The sequence below is a fragment of the Rhamphochromis sp. 'chilingali' genome (assembly GCF_963969265.1).
Source record: "Rhamphochromis sp. 'chilingali' genome assembly, chromosome: 8".
Classification (NCBI taxonomy): Eukaryota; Metazoa; Chordata; class Actinopteri; order Cichliformes; family Cichlidae; genus Rhamphochromis; species Rhamphochromis sp. 'chilingali'.
The window spans coordinates 23,051,899-23,070,875 of record NC_137935.1 but is presented as its reverse complement, the minus strand read 5'-3'; the positions used below and the strand labels follow the sequence as shown (position 1 = coordinate 23,070,875).

At 38.8% G+C, this 18,977-nt stretch overlaps 1 protein-coding gene across 4 annotated transcripts; it reads left to right on the top strand.

Moving 5' to 3' along the window:
- Positions 1-1,677: 1,677 nt before the first annotated feature.
- On the top strand, positions 1,678-18,663 carry LOC308400839 (von Willebrand factor A domain-containing protein 5A-like). 4 transcript variants are annotated; one of them, XM_080888841.1, is made up of 19 exons: positions 1,678-1,797; positions 5,159-5,206; positions 5,363-5,565; positions 6,863-7,085; positions 8,675-8,859; positions 8,943-9,057; positions 9,184-9,291; positions 9,385-9,505; positions 9,591-9,667; positions 9,970-10,037; positions 11,726-11,805; positions 11,890-12,004; positions 12,147-12,305; positions 12,376-12,479; positions 13,319-13,539; positions 15,397-15,540; positions 15,840-15,985; positions 17,707-17,830; positions 17,936-18,663. In XM_080888841.1, the coding sequence occupies exons 2-19, from the start codon at positions 5,164-5,166 to the stop codon at positions 18,013-18,015; spliced, it is 2,316 nt and encodes a 771-aa protein (XP_080744967.1). In that variant the 5' UTR covers positions 1,678-1,797; positions 5,159-5,163; the 3' UTR covers positions 18,016-18,663. The 4 variants fall into 4 exon arrangements, with proteins under 4 accessions (XP_080744967.1, XP_080744968.1, XP_080744966.1 ...); XM_080888842.1 differs by having other exon boundaries at positions 9,184-9,323; positions 9,417-9,505; positions 15,400-15,540; XM_080888840.1 differs by having other exon boundaries at positions 9,184-9,323; positions 9,417-9,505.
- Positions 18,664-18,977: the final 314 nt, after the last annotated feature.

The window sequence follows — 18,977 nt, the reverse complement described above, 5'->3', positions numbered from 1 at the left end:
TGCAGGTGACAATAGAGCAACAGAACTGCTAGTCTTTGATTTTATTTATTTTCTGCTGTGATTTACTTGCATCTATTTGAAAGAGTGAGTGTAAACACAAAAAAAAATTTTTATTTTATGTGCTGGAATGTGCAGAAAATAGGTTTAAATGTTAAACAAATTTCTTCCAATCAGAGAATGTTGCATATAATTAAATGTTTGATGCATAAAGTTAAAAGATTAAAACTAATAAGACAAGTTTTTAAAACAGACTTTTCCATTTGATTACACATTGTATGATGGATTATGTAGAAAAAGTAGAATTGGGCTGAAAGATCTATTGCTTTATTACCTGTTCAGGTTGTAAATCGTGTTTTTAAAAAGTAACTAAGTAATCAGTAAAGTAACGGGATTACTTTTGGGGGGGAAGTAATCAGTAATTAGTTACTGATTACTTTTTCAAGTAACTTGACCAACACTGATTGAATGTGTAATTGCACTTGTATCCTGCATCCTGTCACCAACTGACAGAAAATTCTCCATAATCGAAAAGTACAGATTGGCTTGTGTCTGGTGCGTGAAGCAGTGGAGAACCTGTGTATGGGGACTCAGATTTACAGAGATAAAGTTCAGGTAGGCAAACACATGGGAAAGGGAGGGCCAAGGTTCTCGACCACCATTTTGGTCCATCAGCAGACAGGGCCCAAGCACATTCATCCTCAGTGACACAAAACACTGGAAGATAGAAAGACTTTCTCCCTGTTCACAGTGGTCTAAAGGGTCACCGCAGAATGACTTTTAAGAGTAAGCAGGCAAGGTTCGCCTAGCAGGTAACAGAAAGAGAGACACCTTCCTGTTTGGTGTAAACATTGTGTAATAAAGTATCCCTCACATGGAGGATTAAAAAAATGTAAATGGTGTAGGTGGATCTCTTCACTTAAAAATGAAAATAAATGAATAAAAAAATGTATCAAGAAAAATAAGGCTAAAGTAAAGTTTTACCTTCAGAACTTCAGCTGACTGCATTATATTTTGTTTTTAAACTTTCTATTATTTCGACATAGGCTTAATAAACCTGAGGTGTATTGCGTGAAAGAGATTTTTATCCAGAGTTTGTTGATTCCAAGTGCTTTGCAGAAACATAGACATGCTATTTGGCTGGTAGATGCTTGTACCATCTACCAGCCAAATAGCATGTCTATGTTTCTTACATGTGTTAGGCTAAACCATTATGTGAGGCAGGCAAGAGTTGGCTTTTGTCGCTGCTGCAGCTTTTTCACAAGCAGAAAATGTCTTGGGTAATGGAGATGTTGGCCACCAGGCGGCAGGCAAAACGTATTTTGGAGAATTCATATTTAATGCGATCTGATAAGGGAGATATATGAGACACACAGAGAATTGGCAGGTATGATTACTCTCTCTCTCTCCCTGTATATATATATATATATGAAAAAAATAGCACTGGGTGTTTACAAACTGCGTTTGAAGATGTATTAAGAACCCTGTATAAAAAACTCTTTAAGAATTTAGTCTTAAATGCAGATGTTTGTATTTCAATACTTGTCTTGTATGATGTTCTTTGGTCTTCAAATACCAGACTATTTTAACAACGGTGATGGGTAAGTTTTGTATAATAATAATAAAAACAAATTTAAGGTCCACCCACTCGACTCTGACGCGATCTCACTGAAGGGTTCCCACGGATACAGGAAAGTGTTTCAGTTCGGTATAGAAAACTGGCGTAGGGGCATTTAAGCCACATTTCACACACTGAAGAACGAAAGTACTTTGAGGAGACAAAAATCTTTCTTTTCAAAGGTAGGCATTTCTCTGAAACCCATTCCCGCACACTTGTTGCGTGTGTTTTGTGGAGAATTCTGTTATTTTTCTTTTCACAAGAAGCGGGCTGTAAAAAACAAAAACAAAAAACAAATACAAACTGAAAAACAGCTTCGATCTGTGATCACCCCGCCTTCACATGACTTATTATTAAATATTCATCCGCTCTGCTGTTTTGATCAGTTTGAGAGTGTGTTTTGATCACGTGGAGAAACTATGTAATGGCATGAAGACATCATCTTGCCCAAATGATGTTTTTCCAACACATTTAAAAAATATATTTTTAAGGTTATCGGTACTGACATCTTAAGGATTTTTAACAGCAGTCTTAGTTCAGGTGTTGTGCCAGCCCGTTTCAAACATGCTGTTGTACAGCTTTAAAAAATCATCTGGATTCCTCTGTCCTCTCAGATTTCTGGCCTATTTCAAAGCTTCCTTTCCTGTCAAATTTTTTTTGAAAAGATTTTATTCGTTCAGCAGCAATCTTTTTTTAAATTGACACGGTGTCCTTGAGAGGTTTCGGTCTGGTTTTAAAGCTCTTGGCAGCGCTGAAACCGCAAAGTTTTTAACGGTCTTTATTTAGCCACTAACTCAGGAGACTCGGCTGTGCCTTTGCTTTTGGATCTGACAGCTGCCTTTAATACTGTTGACCACAGCATCTTGATCTCACATTGGGGCATTGCAGCATCAGATTGGTTCAGTGGCATTAGAGTGGTTCAGGTCTGAGAGGACTTTCTCTGTGAGCTTTGGAGATTTTATCTCTTCCTCAGCTCCCTGTAACCCACACAATTTCCTCAGGGATTAATAAACTATGCTGATTCTCATTCTGATTACTTGTGGTGTTGCCCAGGGATCTATATTGGGGCCAATTTTATTCTCTATTTATATGCTACCTCGAGGTCTATTTTTTTTTTTTTTTTAGAAAATATAACATTTGTTTCCATTCATACACCGATGACACTCAGATCTATCTAGGACTGAAGACGAGCTGCCCTGCCCCACTGCTATGGATAGTTACCCCACCATTACTTCAGTGTCTCGGTGAAATTAAAGCCTGGATGGCCTCTAACTTCTCTTTAATGAGAATAAAACCAAAGTGATAATTTTTGGACCAAGTGGCAATCCCAGCACAGCTGATTTTAACCGGCACAGTCTTACTGCTTATATGTTGGAGTTATCCAGATCTGCCTTGTAAGACTGCAGTTGGTCCAAAATGTCGCAGCTCGTCTTCTGACACGAACCAAAAGACGCGAACATATTTCCCTGGTGCTTGCCTCTCTTCACTGGCTCCCTGTTCACTTTGGAGTTGATTTTAAATTTTTTATTGTTGACTTATAAAGCCCTGAATGGAAAGGCTCCTGGGTATTTGTCTGACCTCCTATGGGCCCTCTAGATCTATTAGATCAAATGATCTTCTGCTTTTATGGATACCAAGGTTGAGGCTGGTTCAAAGAGGCGATCGAGCGTTTGGGGTTGTAGCGCCTTAACTGTGGAATAATCTACCCCTACACATCAGACAGGCTCCTTCTGTGAAACCTTTTAAATCTCATCTTAAAACACATCTGTATTCACTGGCTTTTAATGCAGTATGAAAGTTATTTGTTATTTATTTGTTGTTTGGTACCATCATAAATTATTTGGAATTAGTTGTTTTGTATTTTTGTACAGCACTTTAGTCAACGTTGTTGTTGTAATTAAACGTGCAGTATATATAAATAAACGATAACGAAACTATTATGGTTTGATCGAGGAGGTGATCAGGGTGTCAATGGGACAGTTTGAGCACATGGGCGAGGTTCTCTCTTAAACGCTACACGGGTATTTTTGAAAACGTAGATTTTCCGATTTCCTTTAAAAAAAATCTCGTCCACACAAAATATCTCCGTTGTCATGTAAATGCAAAAAACCGGAGTCAAAAAGTCAAACTAGAACCCCTAACCCACTAAGAAATGTTGGCCAATCAGAAGTCTAGAAACCTGGGAGAGAAAGAGTATACAGGGTTTTGTGTCCTCACAAAACCTTAAGTACTGAAAAGTTTTATTTTTATTTTTGGAAAGGCAACTTATTTTGTGTTACTTTTCAAGTGCGTTCATCATTTTAAATGTTAAGAAATGTTAAGAAAAACATTAGGAATGAACAAAATGTATACAGCATACATAAGTTTAATATATATATATATTTTTTTAATTCAAAACCGACGTCGGGATTTGGGTTATGAGAGCGTCTGTGTTGAAGAAGCCACGTCCGAAGTTCACTCTGACCTCTCTGTCTTTCTAAATGGAGGGCCAGTAACTGCGTGTGTATATGTAAGCGTGTAAAAACTGCAGATAGTAAGATTAAGAGCAACAATATCTTGTCTCTATCCACCATTGTACAAATTCATCTCATGTAAACAATAACGTGGCGCACAGCGTGACGTCAAAAACGGCGCACACCTTTTACATTGGGTGACAAATAAAAACCTAAACGCAGAAACGGAGGTTTTGAAAATCTCCACACTGGTAGGCATTTTTAAAAATCTCAGTTTTCAGTGATGGAAATTTGGACGAAACGCATAGTAAAATGCGTTTGCACCTCCTTGGGCACAACGCCACAGGTGGCCTGTCTTTAGGCGTATTAATTTTTTGTTAAGCTGCTAGAGCAACATAGTGTCACTGAATCTTGTTCTTTTAATTAGTGTCTGAAAAGTGTTTTAATTTCAGGTCTGGTAGTATTCTAAGTCCTGCCACGTAGTTTGCTGTTTTTTCCCCTGCTGCTCCTTATTAGTTTCAGTTATTTTATTAATAAAAATCCTTTAATTAGTTTTTCTACGCCTTTGTCTTGTCAACAACCATATTTCCTGGGGTGTATCTCCACGCCAAGGTAGCGTTGTCAGTTCCATGTTTACAGACAGCTGTCTTTATTAAATTTTATTTCATTTTTGAGATGCTAAATCTATTTTGGCCTAGCTGAAAAAGACTTTATAGCATTCACCTTATCCCTGACTGTGGTTGCTGTCCATGGTGCTGATCAAAAGCTGTAATGATGCTACTGATATTATTATTATTATTATTATTATTATTATTATTATTATTATTAAAAATATACATGTAAAATATATTATTTTTGCACTCAAACACTGTGTGCGTGTGTGTGTGGTGGGGGGACTCATTTCTCTCGAACAAACCATTTTCTGAGCTGCTAGAATAAATGTTTTTGAGTCTGGTGATGTGAAAATTCGCTTTGAGTATGTGCAGAAGAGACAGACTCCAAAAAAAGCTGATAAGTGTAGTATAATATACTATGTAAACTGAAATGTTTTATTGAGGAAAACTGTCTGTGGTGTTTGTCTCTTATACAGGTACAATGATGAGATGCTGTGGTCTGCTAACTGCCCAGAACAAACCAGGTAAAAATCTGATAAACATTAAAATGAATTTTCAATTTGTCATAAAAAAATTAATAGAGTTGCATGGACAGATGGCTCAGCAGAAAATCTAATTTTGACTTTAAAAAATAAATGCTACTATGAAGTGTGACTGTTAGAATTCTGTTTGTCTGTCAGTTCCCCTGAAGAGCATTGAGGTGGAGCTGGAGGTGAGGGACCATGTGGCTACAGTGGTCTCCACTCTGAATTATGAGAACAAGGAGAACAAACCATTAGAGGCTGTTTTTGTCTTCCCTCTGCCTGGAGACGCTGCTGTCTGTCATTTCAGTGCTAAGATCGGACAGACACAGATTGTAGCTGAGGTGATGGAAAAACAGAAGGTGAGCTGGACAGTAAATATAACCTCATTATAAGTAAGATTATCTATTCCATGGACAAAAAGCAATGTGTGGTAGGTTATCCATAGGCTTGAGAAAAGCATTTGACACTATAGATCACAATATATTAACAAGAAAACTGGAACGTTATGGTGTCAAAGCGGTAGTTTTAAATTTGTTTCCTGAGTAATTTAAGTGACAGGAAGCAGTTTGTGAAATGAAATGGTTGTTGCTCCTTATGTATGGACATTGCTTGTGGTCTACCCTAAGGGTCAGTTTGGGGCCCAAAATTCTTCAACTTATACATCAATGACATTTTTAAAGTCTCCAAAGTATTAAAATGGTACTATTTGCTCATGATACAAACATTTTCTGCTCTGGTGCTGATCTGCAGAAATTATTGGATGAGATGACTAATGAAATAAGTAAAGTGAAGTTCTGGCCTGATAAAAACAAATTGTCATTAAATTTGAATAAAACACACAAGACACTTCACCTGCCGCCTACTGGTGTTGGCCAGAGGGGCCGATGGCGCGATATGGCAGCCTCGCTTCTGTCAGTCTGCCCCAGGGCAGCTGTGGCTACACCTGTAGCTGCTTCCACCAGTGTGTGAATGTGAGAGTGACTGAATAGTGGCATTGTAAAGCGCTTTGAGGCCCCGAAAAGTGCTATATAAATGCAATCCATTATTATTATTATTATTATTATTATTATTATTATTATTATTATTATTATTATTATTATTATTATTATTATTACCAGCAAAAGCTTTTGCATTTCTGTCCATGGAGTGAAGCTGTGGAACAGTTTGAATATGGAGTTGCAGCAGTGTCCAAACATAAAGCAGTTCAAAAAGAGTTATAAAGATATAGTTATAATGATTTTCATGAAAGAAAAGGAAAATGTTGAAATTCAGTGAATGTCTCTATTTAGAAAGTGTCATGATGTGATGTATATACAGTATTATATCAGATATCTGTTCGCTATTTTTACTGCAGATTTTATCAGTAAGGAAGCTGACTAAATATTGATAACCTAAGGCAAAGGGATGGGATTAAATAAGTGTGTAGGCTACTACTTCCCACTCCTTTTTGATATGTAACTGAATCGGAACAGTTGAAGCAATATTGAAATGTATTAGCTTTATTTTGTATAGCATTATTTTCTCTTCGTTTCTTTGCTAAATGTACTTGTATATTGTTCACATGATTGAAATAAATTAACAAACAAACAGACAAACAAGATTCAAATTAATAATAAACACAGTGAATGTCACTGACATGTGCCACCTGTCCTTCAGGCTCGTGAGGAGTATGATGATGCTCTGAGCTCGGGTCAGCAGGCCTTCCTATTGGAGGAGAGTGATCAGAGTCCAGATATATTCTCTCTGAGTGTGGGCAGTCTGCCTCCAGGAGAGCACGCCTCCATCAGGTTGGAGTACGTGACTGAGCTGGCTGTGCAGGCTGATGATGGTCTGAGGTTCTGTCTGCCTGCTGTGCTCAACCCTCGATACCAGCCTCAGGGTAGGAAAAAACGTTGACACTAACAGAAAGCCTCAAACTCGCACCTCTGCATAGAAAAAGGTTTCATAACTGCAACTATGGTGGTGGAGGAATTTCCAACCTCTTTCTCTCTCTCCGTCTCTCTTCCTCCATAAATAAAATATTTTTGAATTTGTTATGTAGACATAAAAGATAAACTTGAAAAGAATTAAGCGTAACATGGAAACATAAACATTGAAAGCAACTGTCTTTCTCAACACTTTATTTTCAAGTCCAGAATCTATAACATGATTAGGGGATGGACTTTGGGGTTATGGAGTATCTGTGCTGTGTTAGGCTATGTCATTCTTTCTTTCTCATTCTGCATTTATTCTGTCTTTCAAACATACAAAATTATTTGATTGCCCTTCCACCATTACTATAACTGCAGTTTCTTTGCTCTTTGTGTCATTTCTAGCCACAATTTAAACACAGGGTTTACTGTGGCTCCTCTGAAAGAGAACACCTCAAATCAGAAGTACTTGACTCCCTGGTATAACTCGCAAATGTGCACCTTAAAGCAGATAAAGTAAGCTAGAAACAGTGTCTCACTAATTTAGAAGATCATCATTTAGCTTAAAAATAGTTTTTTGCTTTATAAAAAAGCCTTCAGTAAAGCTAGAAGGTTACTATTCATCACTGATTGAAGGAAATAAGAGCAACCCTAGGTTTCTCTGCAGCATTTTATTCTATTACATTGTCTACAATTGTGTACAGTATCTTATTCTTATCCTTTTCCAGTGTTTTTCTAAATTTTACGATGTAACTTTGCACTGTCCACTTTCTGCTGTAACAAAACAAATTTCCTACAGGTTGGACTAATAAAGGTTATCTTATTGTATCTTATCTTAGCACTGTAGTCAAGCTGACAAAAAGTCAGAGCTCTGCTGAGCCAACCATTCCTTTAACGTTAAATAGTAATGAATTCATGAATGTCTTCACAAATACAATTTTAACTACTAGAGGAAAAACATACTCATAATCATCTCACTGACTTAACAATGTGTAGAGTTACTTTCAGTACCAGTGGTATTTATTTAATCTTTTTCTTCAATTGATCTTTCTGAGTTAACTTCAGTAATTACTTCATTACTTCCTCCAAATGATCAACATGTCTCATAGACCCCATTCCTACAAGACTGTTCAAAGAAACTCTGCCAATAGTTAATATTTCATTCTTAAATATGATCAACCTATTTCTATTAAGCGGCTATGTACCACAGGTCTTCAGACTGGCAGTAGTTCAACTGTTACTTTAAAAGCCACCTCTAGACCCAGCAGTCTTAACTAATTACAGGACAGCCTTCCCCTAATTAGGACTGGATCAGGTGGCCCAGAAACTTCCCTTAGTTACACTGCAATAGGTCAAGGTTCCAATGAAGCATTAAGTGTATTTCTTCACTGAGTGTTTTTTCACTCACTATACGTTTACACATACCTCTGCATTTAATTCAAGTTCTCTTCCATGGCATGTCTTTGTCCTGTTTTCCTCCTCTCACCCTCAACCGGTCTTGGCAAATGGCTGGCCCTCCCTCAACCTGGTTCTGCTGGACGTTTCTTCCTGTAAATAGGGAGCTTTTCCCTCTCATTGTTGCCAAGGAACTTGCTCATAGGGGGTCTTTCGAGTGTGGGGTTAGTGCCCTACAGTCTGTCTTTCTCTGCCCGAGTGTCCTCTCCTCGTCCAATCTCTAAAGTAGAGTCCAACTGTTCCCTGGACCCTCTCCAGGACCTCAACACTGATCAAACCCAGGCCACGGTAGGTAGAGTGCTGCTGTTTCTGCTGTGTGTGGTTGTTACTTATAACTGAGAATTAAATATGAATGTGTTTGTGGTGTGCAGGTTAAGCTGGCTGCAGGACACAAGTTTGACAGAGATGTTGAACTGCTGATTTATTACAAAGATGCTCACCAGCCCACTGCTGTGGTGGAGGCAGGACAGGCCTCTGCTGAGCCGGGTGAGTGGAAATGATAGGAGTAGTTGGTTTGAAAATGTAAAAAAAAAATTGCTTATCTACTGCTGCTTGGAAGTTCAATTTGTTGGCATAAACAAAAAACAATTTCTCCCATTTTTTATTTTTCAGGCTCTCTGATGGGTGATCCAGTGGTGATGGTGAGTCTGTACCCTGAGTTCCCCCAGTCTGCGATGTCTTCATGTGGAGAGTTTGTGTTCTTAATGGATCGATCTGGAAGTATGAGTAATACTCGCATCCGCAGTGCCAAGGTATTCATAATATATTTAGTCATAAACTCATAAAAAGTTTCATGTTGTTCCTCTCACACAGTGGCTTCACCATCTTATCCATGTTCCCTTAAGGATACTCTGCTGCTCCTGTTGAAGAGCTTACCAAAGGGCTGCTGTTTCAACATTTACAGTTTTGGGTCCAGATATGAACACATCTTCCCGTGAGTCTCTCCCAGCCCAACAAAGGTCCTTTTGTCCTTGACATGAAATACATGCATGTTTGTATTGGTGTCTGTGTGATGGCAGTAAGAGTGTGGAGTACAGCCAGCAGACCATGGAGGAGGCTCTAAATACAGTTGAGCAGATGGAGGCTAATCTTGGAGTGTGGAATACACCAGGCACAGACACACGCACACACAGGTAGGTACAGCCAACTTCCACATTTATTCAAGTGTTGTTGTTTTGACAGCTGACTCAGTCACACAGTCTGACAGCTCACGAGCCCAGCTGATCTCTCTCCTGGCCGCTCCTCCTCGTCTCACTATAAACACAGCGGAGGGAGACCATCATCAGTCCATAAACAACATCAGCTGTTCTTACCGGCCTCGCAGCGCCGCCCTGATGAGCCTTCCGCTCCACTCCTCCCCTGCAGCTGCGCCCGGGGCCACGCCTCCGCCACATGGAGAAACAGAGATCCTGGAGCCCCTAAAACATATTTACAACCAGCCCTGCATTCCCAATCAGCCTCGACAGGTAACACACACTCACATGCTCTTCTGGTTTGCTGTCCTCGTGGGGACATCCCAATAACATAATGCTTTCCCTAAACTTAACCATTAACCATAAACCAATTGTAACCCTAAAACACTAAAACCACAATTTAAGTGTGAAAAATGCCTCCAACAACGTGGGGACCTGGATTTTGGTCCCCACCAGTACAGTAAATTTCAGACTTTGGTCCCCACCAAGATAGTAAGAACCCATATGCGCGCGCACACACACACACACACACACACACACACACACACACACACACACACACACACACACACACACACACACACACACACACACACACACACACACACACACAAACTGCTTTGCATTAATCTCTTGGAAATTTCCTTTGAACTTAATTTTACTTTCTGCTTGCCTTGCTTTAGCCTTAGAACAACTTCATCTTAAAATATAATGATTTAGGATATTTTAGCTTTTTTTTATATCACCATGAAGATGCTTTATAGGGATGTATCTACATAGAGCAGATTCAGTTTCATAAAAACATTGGACAAAACTTGGACCACACACGCTCTACAAATGTTTCTCAGCATTGGCATTAGTGTACAATCTAACTTTTAATATATCACATATTTTAACCCTGTGAATATAATCGTTGTTCATGTAACAGCTTTGTTCTTTAGTTTGGAGTTCATACTAACTGTACATTGTTCGTTGCACACTACCAAATCAAATCAAATCAAATCAAATCACTTTTTATTGTCACATCACATGTGCAGGCACACTGGCACAGCACATGCGAGTGAAATTCTTGTGTGCGAGCCCCACAAGCAACAGAGATGTGCAAACACAACAACACAAACGAGCAAAATACAAGAATGGCCAACCTGAAACTAATAAATATATGTACAATATATAATAGTGTATGCATTTCTGGATGTGTATACTAAATATTTTCCTACGTGTGTGTGTGTGTGTGTGTGTGTGTGTGTGTGTGTGTGTGTGTGTGTGTGTGTGTGTGTATACACATTTTTACAAATTAAATAGTAAAAAAATAAAATAAAATAATAATAATAATAATAATAATAAAATATATAAAATATACAGAGTTGAATATGTGCAAAACAAGTGGCATTTATATACAGTGTGGAGTGCATAATGTTGAAGTTCCAGTAGTGAAGCTGAGGTGTCTATGACGTGTTCAGCAGTCTGATGGCCTGATGGAAAAAGCTGTCTCTCAGTCTGCTGGTACGGGACCGGATGCTGCAGAACCTCCTTCCTGATGGAAGCAGTCTGAACAGTTTATGGCTGGGGTGACTGGAGTCCTTGATGATCCTCCCCGCTTTCCTCAGGCACCGCTTCCTGTAGATGTCTTGGAGGGAAGGAAGCTCACCTCCAATTATCCGTTCAGAGCACCGCACTACTCGCTGGAGAGCTTTGCAGTTGTAGGCGGTGCTGTTGCCATACCAGGTGGTGATGCATCCAGTGAGGATGCTCTCAATGGCACAGCGATAGAAGGTCCTGAGGATGCGGGGGCTCATGCCGAATCTTTTCAGTCTCCTGAGAAAGAAGAGGCGCTGCTGCGCCTTCTTCACTGTTTTGTTAAAAACATTTGTGTTTCTGAATCCTAACTCAGCTCTCAGAACAAGCTGTGTGTTTCTGGGTCTGATGTTATGTCCTTATGTGCCAACTCTCCTCTCTAGCTGTTTGTCTTTACTGATGGAGAGGTGAGGAACACCAAAGAAGTGATAGATCTGGTGAAGAAGAACTCAGATTCTCACAGGTGAAACCACAAAAACACAAGTACGTCTACACAATTCCCAAAATGTCCAACATGTCCTCTATGTAGAAAATTGTTGTATTGCAGGTGTTTCTCTTTTGGGATTGGGGAAGGGGCCAGCTCTGCTCTCATCAATGGGATGGCCAAAGAAGGAGGAGGTCACGCTCAGTTCATCACAGGGACTGACAGGATGCAACCAAAAGTAAGACATTAAACACAATTAAAAGTCAAGTTAAACATTGCAGCAGCAGCAGCAGATCCATATTTGTGATCAGACCTGCAATGAGTAAAATGTCTGTTCCAACTGTTTGTGTATATTTGGAGAGTTTTTCATTATTTTTCAGGTGATGCAGTCGCTGCGATTTGCTCTGCAGCCGACTGTGGTCGACATCTCAGTCACATGGGATTTACCAAAGGAAGTGTCTGTCACTGTCCTCTCTCCACCAATCACAGCACTTTTCCAGGGTCAGAGGTCACTGATTTATTCCCAGCTCAGTGGACAGGTAGGAGCAGCAGCCTCTCATGTTGTTGTTTAACTATTTCATGACTTCTGACCCTGTGATTCTGTGTCAGAGTTCAGAGGCAGCAGAGGGCTGTGTGACGGTGAAGTACAGCCTGGCAGGTCATCCCTCTGAGAACCAGCTGCACTTCAGTTTCAGACCTGCAGAGGACACTGGGTAAAACAGAGTTTAAGAAACTCAGTACTTTTCATTGGTTCATGACTTTAGATATATTGGGTTGAAAATAGCAGTAGATTATAATGAATATGGACTGAAATATGTTGTGTTCACATCTGAAATAAAGTATTTAAATAGGTCAACCACTGACATTTACTTCTTATTGCATAATCTTGGTGACTAAGAGTCGACATGAGTAATTAACCCTCTCAAGGCAGGCGTTGCCGATTTGCAACAGTTAAAAACTAACAACCTGATTACCCCACATACATATTTTATGACTTCTTTTTACTCAGAAGTGATTGAATGCAATAGGATATTAACCCTCTCAGGCTCAAATTAAACTTTTTGTTGCTAATGCACAACCAAGTCCTGCAGTGGTACTTCTGAGTCTCTTCATAACTTCTACTCCGCATGCTGAGCTTATCCACAAACCTTTTAAATAAAGTAAAAAAGATAACATTCTCTTGTTTGCTGTAATTACTAACCACTCACACAGGAGGAGACACTTCTTTCTCACTATCAGTGAGAATGAATCAGTGGAATTTGCTCATTGAGATATTAATTATAAATTCTTTTAGTCTTAATCACAAATATTGTAACAATCCAAACTCTAATATCAGCGCTATCAGCAGGTTTAAAACCTGAAGAAAGTGCTCATGTGTCATTTGGATTTTGATTACTTCTAGGTATGAGCATTTGTTTTCAATCATGGTATCTGATGTGATTTTTGGGGAGTTTGACTCCAACTCTATATAACCTTTAAAAAATACAATGGTAAAAAAAACAAAGAAACACTTAAGTCACCCATCTCTTGGTGTGTTCCTTCTTATCTGCAGATTAACAGTCCACAGGTTGGGTGCTCGAACTCTGATTCGCTCCCTGGAGATGGAGGAGAGAGAGCACAGAGGACAGCAAGTTGGAGGTGTGAAGGAGAAGGTGGTGCATCTCAGTGTCCAAACAGGAGTGAGCAGTTCTTTCACTGCCTTCATTGCTGTCAACAAAGACAACAGCGAAGTGATTCAAGGACCTCTTGTGTGCAGAAATGTTCCGACACCCTGTGAGTTTTTGCCAAAAGCAAAGCTAAAAGTCAGCCACAGCTCTGAAGCAAAGATGGTTGAGCATGAATAAAACCAGTAAAATGTTTGGTTTAAGAGAAGGTCAGACCCAAATGAAAAGAATGATTAGCAACAAGATGGTAAAAATAATGTAGGTACTGATCAGACAGCAGTATGAGAGAGAGGGATGCATGTAAAAAAGCATTGGTTACCCAATAAATTTGTTCCCTAATACTTTTAAGTGTTGATGGAGTCTTTACGTCATCTTACAGTAGTTTTGACCCAGAGGATTCTGCAAATCGTTATAATATTGTCAGCCAGCAACTTTTGGTGTGTAGGAGTTATGTAGGAGTTATGTTATGTTATTTTAGTTATAAAATCTATGGCATTATTTTTGTGCCTCTGTTCTGAGTGTATGTATATTATTTTTGTAAGTACAAATGTTGCATTTTCAGGAGAAAATTATTTTGAATGAAGAAAAGCTTAATTTGAGCGAACAAAATTCATTGCTGCTAAATGTATTTCAGTGTTTGCTAATATCTATATACACACACAATAACAGCCCCTCTCGCTCAGTTGTTGGCATTTTCTCCTGCTCAGAAATCTGGTCTGTGTGCTCATAGACATCTACCGTCCTGCTCTCAGTGTGACGATCATGCTTTCAACACCTCTGCTTCCTGCACGCTCAAAAACCAACCAATCACAGTCTTGGATTCAAAAATTCTGGTTGGCTCGCTAGCTACTGTATTCCAAAAAACACTGTCCAAAATGTAGCTAAATCCAGTGGACTGGTTTGGTTTAAACTAGACTAAAACCAACAATGGTCTTAAAAAATAATATTTTTTAAAATAAAATAATTAAACATACTAACTGAAATGGGTTGGGCTACACCTTGGACAGTGTTTCTGGAATGCAGTAGCTAGCAAGCTGATTGGAGATCAATACAGCCAATTGTTTGTGGTGAGTCATGTATGAAGCACAACAGCCAAAAGGTTTGAAAATTCTTTTTACTAACGTGTTTTCACCTTTCTTTCTTTTTTCTTCTTTTTTTGCGTTCTCAGCATTCAAGGGATTAGGTAAGGAAAAATGTTTTCTTTTGTTTGTTTTGTTTTTTTAATATTTTGTGTTTTGTAATTATAAGCATACCCATTTAGCAAAATTGGTATGGCCTGGATCTGGCCCACACAATGTGCTTACACATGGCCCACATACCGCAAAGAATGACGGCCCTTTGGTGGTCCAGATCTGGTTTGCCAGAGATGGCCCACACATGGGCCAGAACAAGGTCAGTTGCAGGCACACTGGTGGTCCTGTGCCTTATGTCAGCCTTATGTGTACTTTAATCAAGCCATGTAATAACAACATGTGCCGGAACATAATAGCGCAAAAGTAACATGACGAAACTCTGTTCAGAGAATGGACTAATTCTTTTATAGCTGCCATGACACCAGTCAGTCAGAAGTGCCGGCTTGATACCAGATCTGGGCCAGACCTGCTTGCTATTTGGGTAGGCTGCTGTCTAAAGCAACAAAAAACATATGAACCAGTTCCTGACATATAGCAGTTGAAGAGTTTTCATTGTCCTACATTTAAGAGAGATGCCATTGCATTTGTTGCACATTTGTTTAGTCAGGGCTTCCACAGCCAGTGGAATTGGAGCAGCTTTACTTTGTTTAGATGACCATCACTGCACTGGATGGATGTGGATTTCTATTTATCAGGAAGGAATGAACTTAATCTCAGTGTTAGTCATATGAAAGTAATGAATTACCAGATCACCCAATTGGACTGTAGTGTGTGTGTGTTTTTTATAATAATGACTTGAGCTTTACTGAGTTGCGGTCTCTCTAATCTCTCAGCAGCTCATTGCTATGAACCAACAAAGTCTCACAGCAAAAAAGGGCTATTTCCTCACATGAAGAAGAAGAAACTACCTGTCTTTTGGAACTCTCATAAGATGCCTGCCAAGCATTATGCTGCTTCACATATGTTTGTTTACGAAGGTAATGTTGGTTAAAAGTAGACACATAAATCTTTTAGTTTCCATCTTTTACAGAATATCAGGGCACCCAATAAATTCTTCATTGTTGTTGCCACATCAGACTCATCTTACCATAACACTGCACTGCAAAACTTTACATGGGAAGAAGTGAGCGCAGTTTGGTACCACAAAAAAAGGAGCAAAAAGTGCCTTACTGTAAATTTACTGTATAATATTTATTTTTTTAATTAGATAGAAAGGCCATGACTGGACACTTGATGTTCAGTTATTATTTCATCTTTGTACTTTTTTTTTTCCCAGCTGCTGTGCATGAGCACCTATCCAGAGACCCTTTGCTACAGTTAGTCTCCCTCCAGGAGGCGTCTGGCTGCTGGCTGCTTGATCCAGCTCTGGCTACTGCACTGGGAAAGACCAGCAAGGAGGTGAAAAAGTCAAAGCCTGAAAAGGTGGGTTTTTGTCAGTTTCAGTCATTACAAAAAGTGATGATATGCATGTTAATCAAATTTTATGGTACAAAATATAGAAAGAAATTACAAATATTAAACATAACATAACCCAAAAGATGAAAATGAAGTCAGCTGTAGTAAAAACTGGCAAAAAGTATTTCCCTCATAAGAGGTGTCCGTGAAGGTATTTGCCTTATGTTACATTAGTTATGTTATCACAATTGTAAAAACTAAGATCAGAACCCTTTTATGTAAAGGTAGTTTGTTGAGATTATGTGTGTAGAAGCATTAATTTGTCTTGGTGTACCTACATTCACATGTAACTGGCTGCCTGTTGCTGTTTTAACTCCACTTACTTTCTGTTGTTGCCCGTTCTCTGTGCCATGTATTGCCTGGTGTTCATATAAGAGCCGGAAAGCCCTGGGTTTCATGGGGGCAGGGTTGGTTGTAATTGAAGGGACCCAGGCTTCTCATTCCAAGTACCACAGGGGTCACTGAATGAAAAATTGCTTCCTTGAAAAAGACTAAAATTACAGTTCAGTGTAGAATATTACCTAAAATAAACTATATACAAAATGCCTTCAAATGACAGAGATGCAGAAATGTGTGGATTTCCTCCAGAGCCATGGCTCAGTGTCTGTGTGTCTAAATTAGTCTCACAGACCTGAATATGACACTGGAAGCCATTTATATTTCTGAACCTGTTTAAACTGCTGCTCACCACTAACAAGCACAAGCATCAATTTTGGACTTTTAAACCTTTTCATAAGTTTTGCATCTTTTCCTTCTGATTTAAAATCTCCCTTATGGTCATTCATACTACACAAAGTAATTAAGCAATAAACAATTAAATGACCGAGAAGTTAATTTTTCACTTTCATCTATAGAAATTTGTTTGGTTTTTTTGTGACTAACAAAAACTGGACAGTCTAGAGAATTTTACACATTTATTTACTATAATTTTAAGTTCAAAGAGTCGTACTGACAGGTTTCCTTCTATGTTACAGCAGGTTTTTCTTCATTATGTAGAAAAACGGTTAAATATGTAACAACTTTAGTTTCAGTGGTCCGACCCACTTAACTCATTCACTGTCATTGACGTCTATAGACGTCAATTACGTTTTTCAATGGGAGGGGCTAGAATACAACCTCGGGCAGCTTGTCAGTGAACATCAGACTGCTTGAAATGTATTTTTCACAAAAAGCTCGTTTTCTCCCTTTTTGTGGTCAAAACAGGCATTTTTGGTGGAACCCACCTCTCTTCTACAGCTGATTACTAAAGAATGGAAAATGATAGAAACAAGCTTTTTTTTTTTTTTTTTGGATGGAAGAAGAGAGTCTGTTCTTCATTTTGGTAGGTTCAGCGTTTATATGATCATAACACACAGTTTTCTGTGGCTCTTCAAAAATGAGTAAAAATGCTCAAAAACCCTGGCAGTGAATTTAAGATCAAAGTGGGCTGAACGTGGCCTACGATGTAAAATTAGACACATCTGGTCTAAACAGAGTATTGCAGGAGATGATGCTCTATCAAATACCTTCAGAAATACCCCAGGATAACAGCAATAACACTGCAGGAGAGAGAAGCCTCTGGCAAAACACACAAAATAAGTGTGCATGGCTTGTTTATTGTACTGAATAAAGTCAATTGCTCTCAGGCTCGGTGTGTGTGTGTGTGTGTTTGTGCTCCCTGTTTTATTTGTCTTTTATTGGGGAATTAGGGCAACAATGAAGTGTGGGCCACCATTCTGGCTCTGATCTGGCTTCATGCTTTCAAGATGGATGCAAAGGACGAGTGGGAGCTTCTGGCTATGAAGGCTGCCTCATGGCTCCGTGCTCAGAATGGTAGTAACACGATAATAACAGAAAATGCTGCATATCCATGACACAAAGTTAAAGTGAGCTATTCTTGCAAATTCATTCTTTAATCCTTGTGTTTTGTGTTCTTAGCACCATGTGAGTCAGAGTGTGTGGACGCTGGAAATATCCTGTTGGGTTCCAGCGTGAAGAAAGAAGCTCTGGGACTCTGAGAGTTTTCTCAAAGAGCTAGTTATGCCAAATGCCTTTTGATTCAGTGTTGTGTCTTCTTCATTCACGTTTTTCACTGACTGTGTGTTTATACATAATTCTGCATTTAATCATCAGTTATTATTAATCTCTGGCTCTCTTCCATAGCGTGTCTTTTGTCCTGCTCCCTCCACTCAGAAATAAGAGAGAAAGCACACTAATGTGCACACTAATGTACACGCTTAATGTGCCCTACACGCTTGTGCCTTGGGAAACGTTCGTCTTTGTGATTAAGATGTGTATATTAGCAAGCAATTTATGTTTAATTTTCTGTACATTTCAGTTAGAAAAACGAGGAGAAGCCTTAAGAAAGGAAAGGGTTTAAAAAGCTCTTCAAAGTCAAGAAAAGCAAGCCTTGTGGAGATCTCTTCTGTTGTGTTTGCTGGCTGTCAAGCTTCACATTGTTACGTGGTGTGAGGGCAGCACGAGGCAACTACTGTTGTGATTTGGAGCTATATAAACAAAACTGAATTAAATTGTACTGAATGATGTCTCCGCTGTTATATTTATTGTTCATGTTTCATTTTTATTTTGTTGCAATTGTTCTAAATGCTTTTTGAACTTAATCAAACTATTTTATTTGTATTTCCATTTGTGCCTTGAACTGAAAATTAAAAATTAAAATTGGTGCTTGGAAGATTAAGAATTTGTTCTTTGGTTTAACTCAGTCCTTCTGAGTAAAGATCTATAGCTTCAGTTCAAGAAAATGAATAATGGTATACAGGAGTACAGTATCAAATTACACTGATAACTGAAGAACTACCATGCGGCTTATTCCTTCATTCTTTATTAACAGGACAAGTCACATTAAAGCTTTACAATAAAAAAGACATGTAACAAACACAAAACATCAGAGAATAATAAGTTTATCAAAACACAAGTTCTAATAAGTAAACGTGAGCAAAGGCTGTAAATGTAAAAGCTA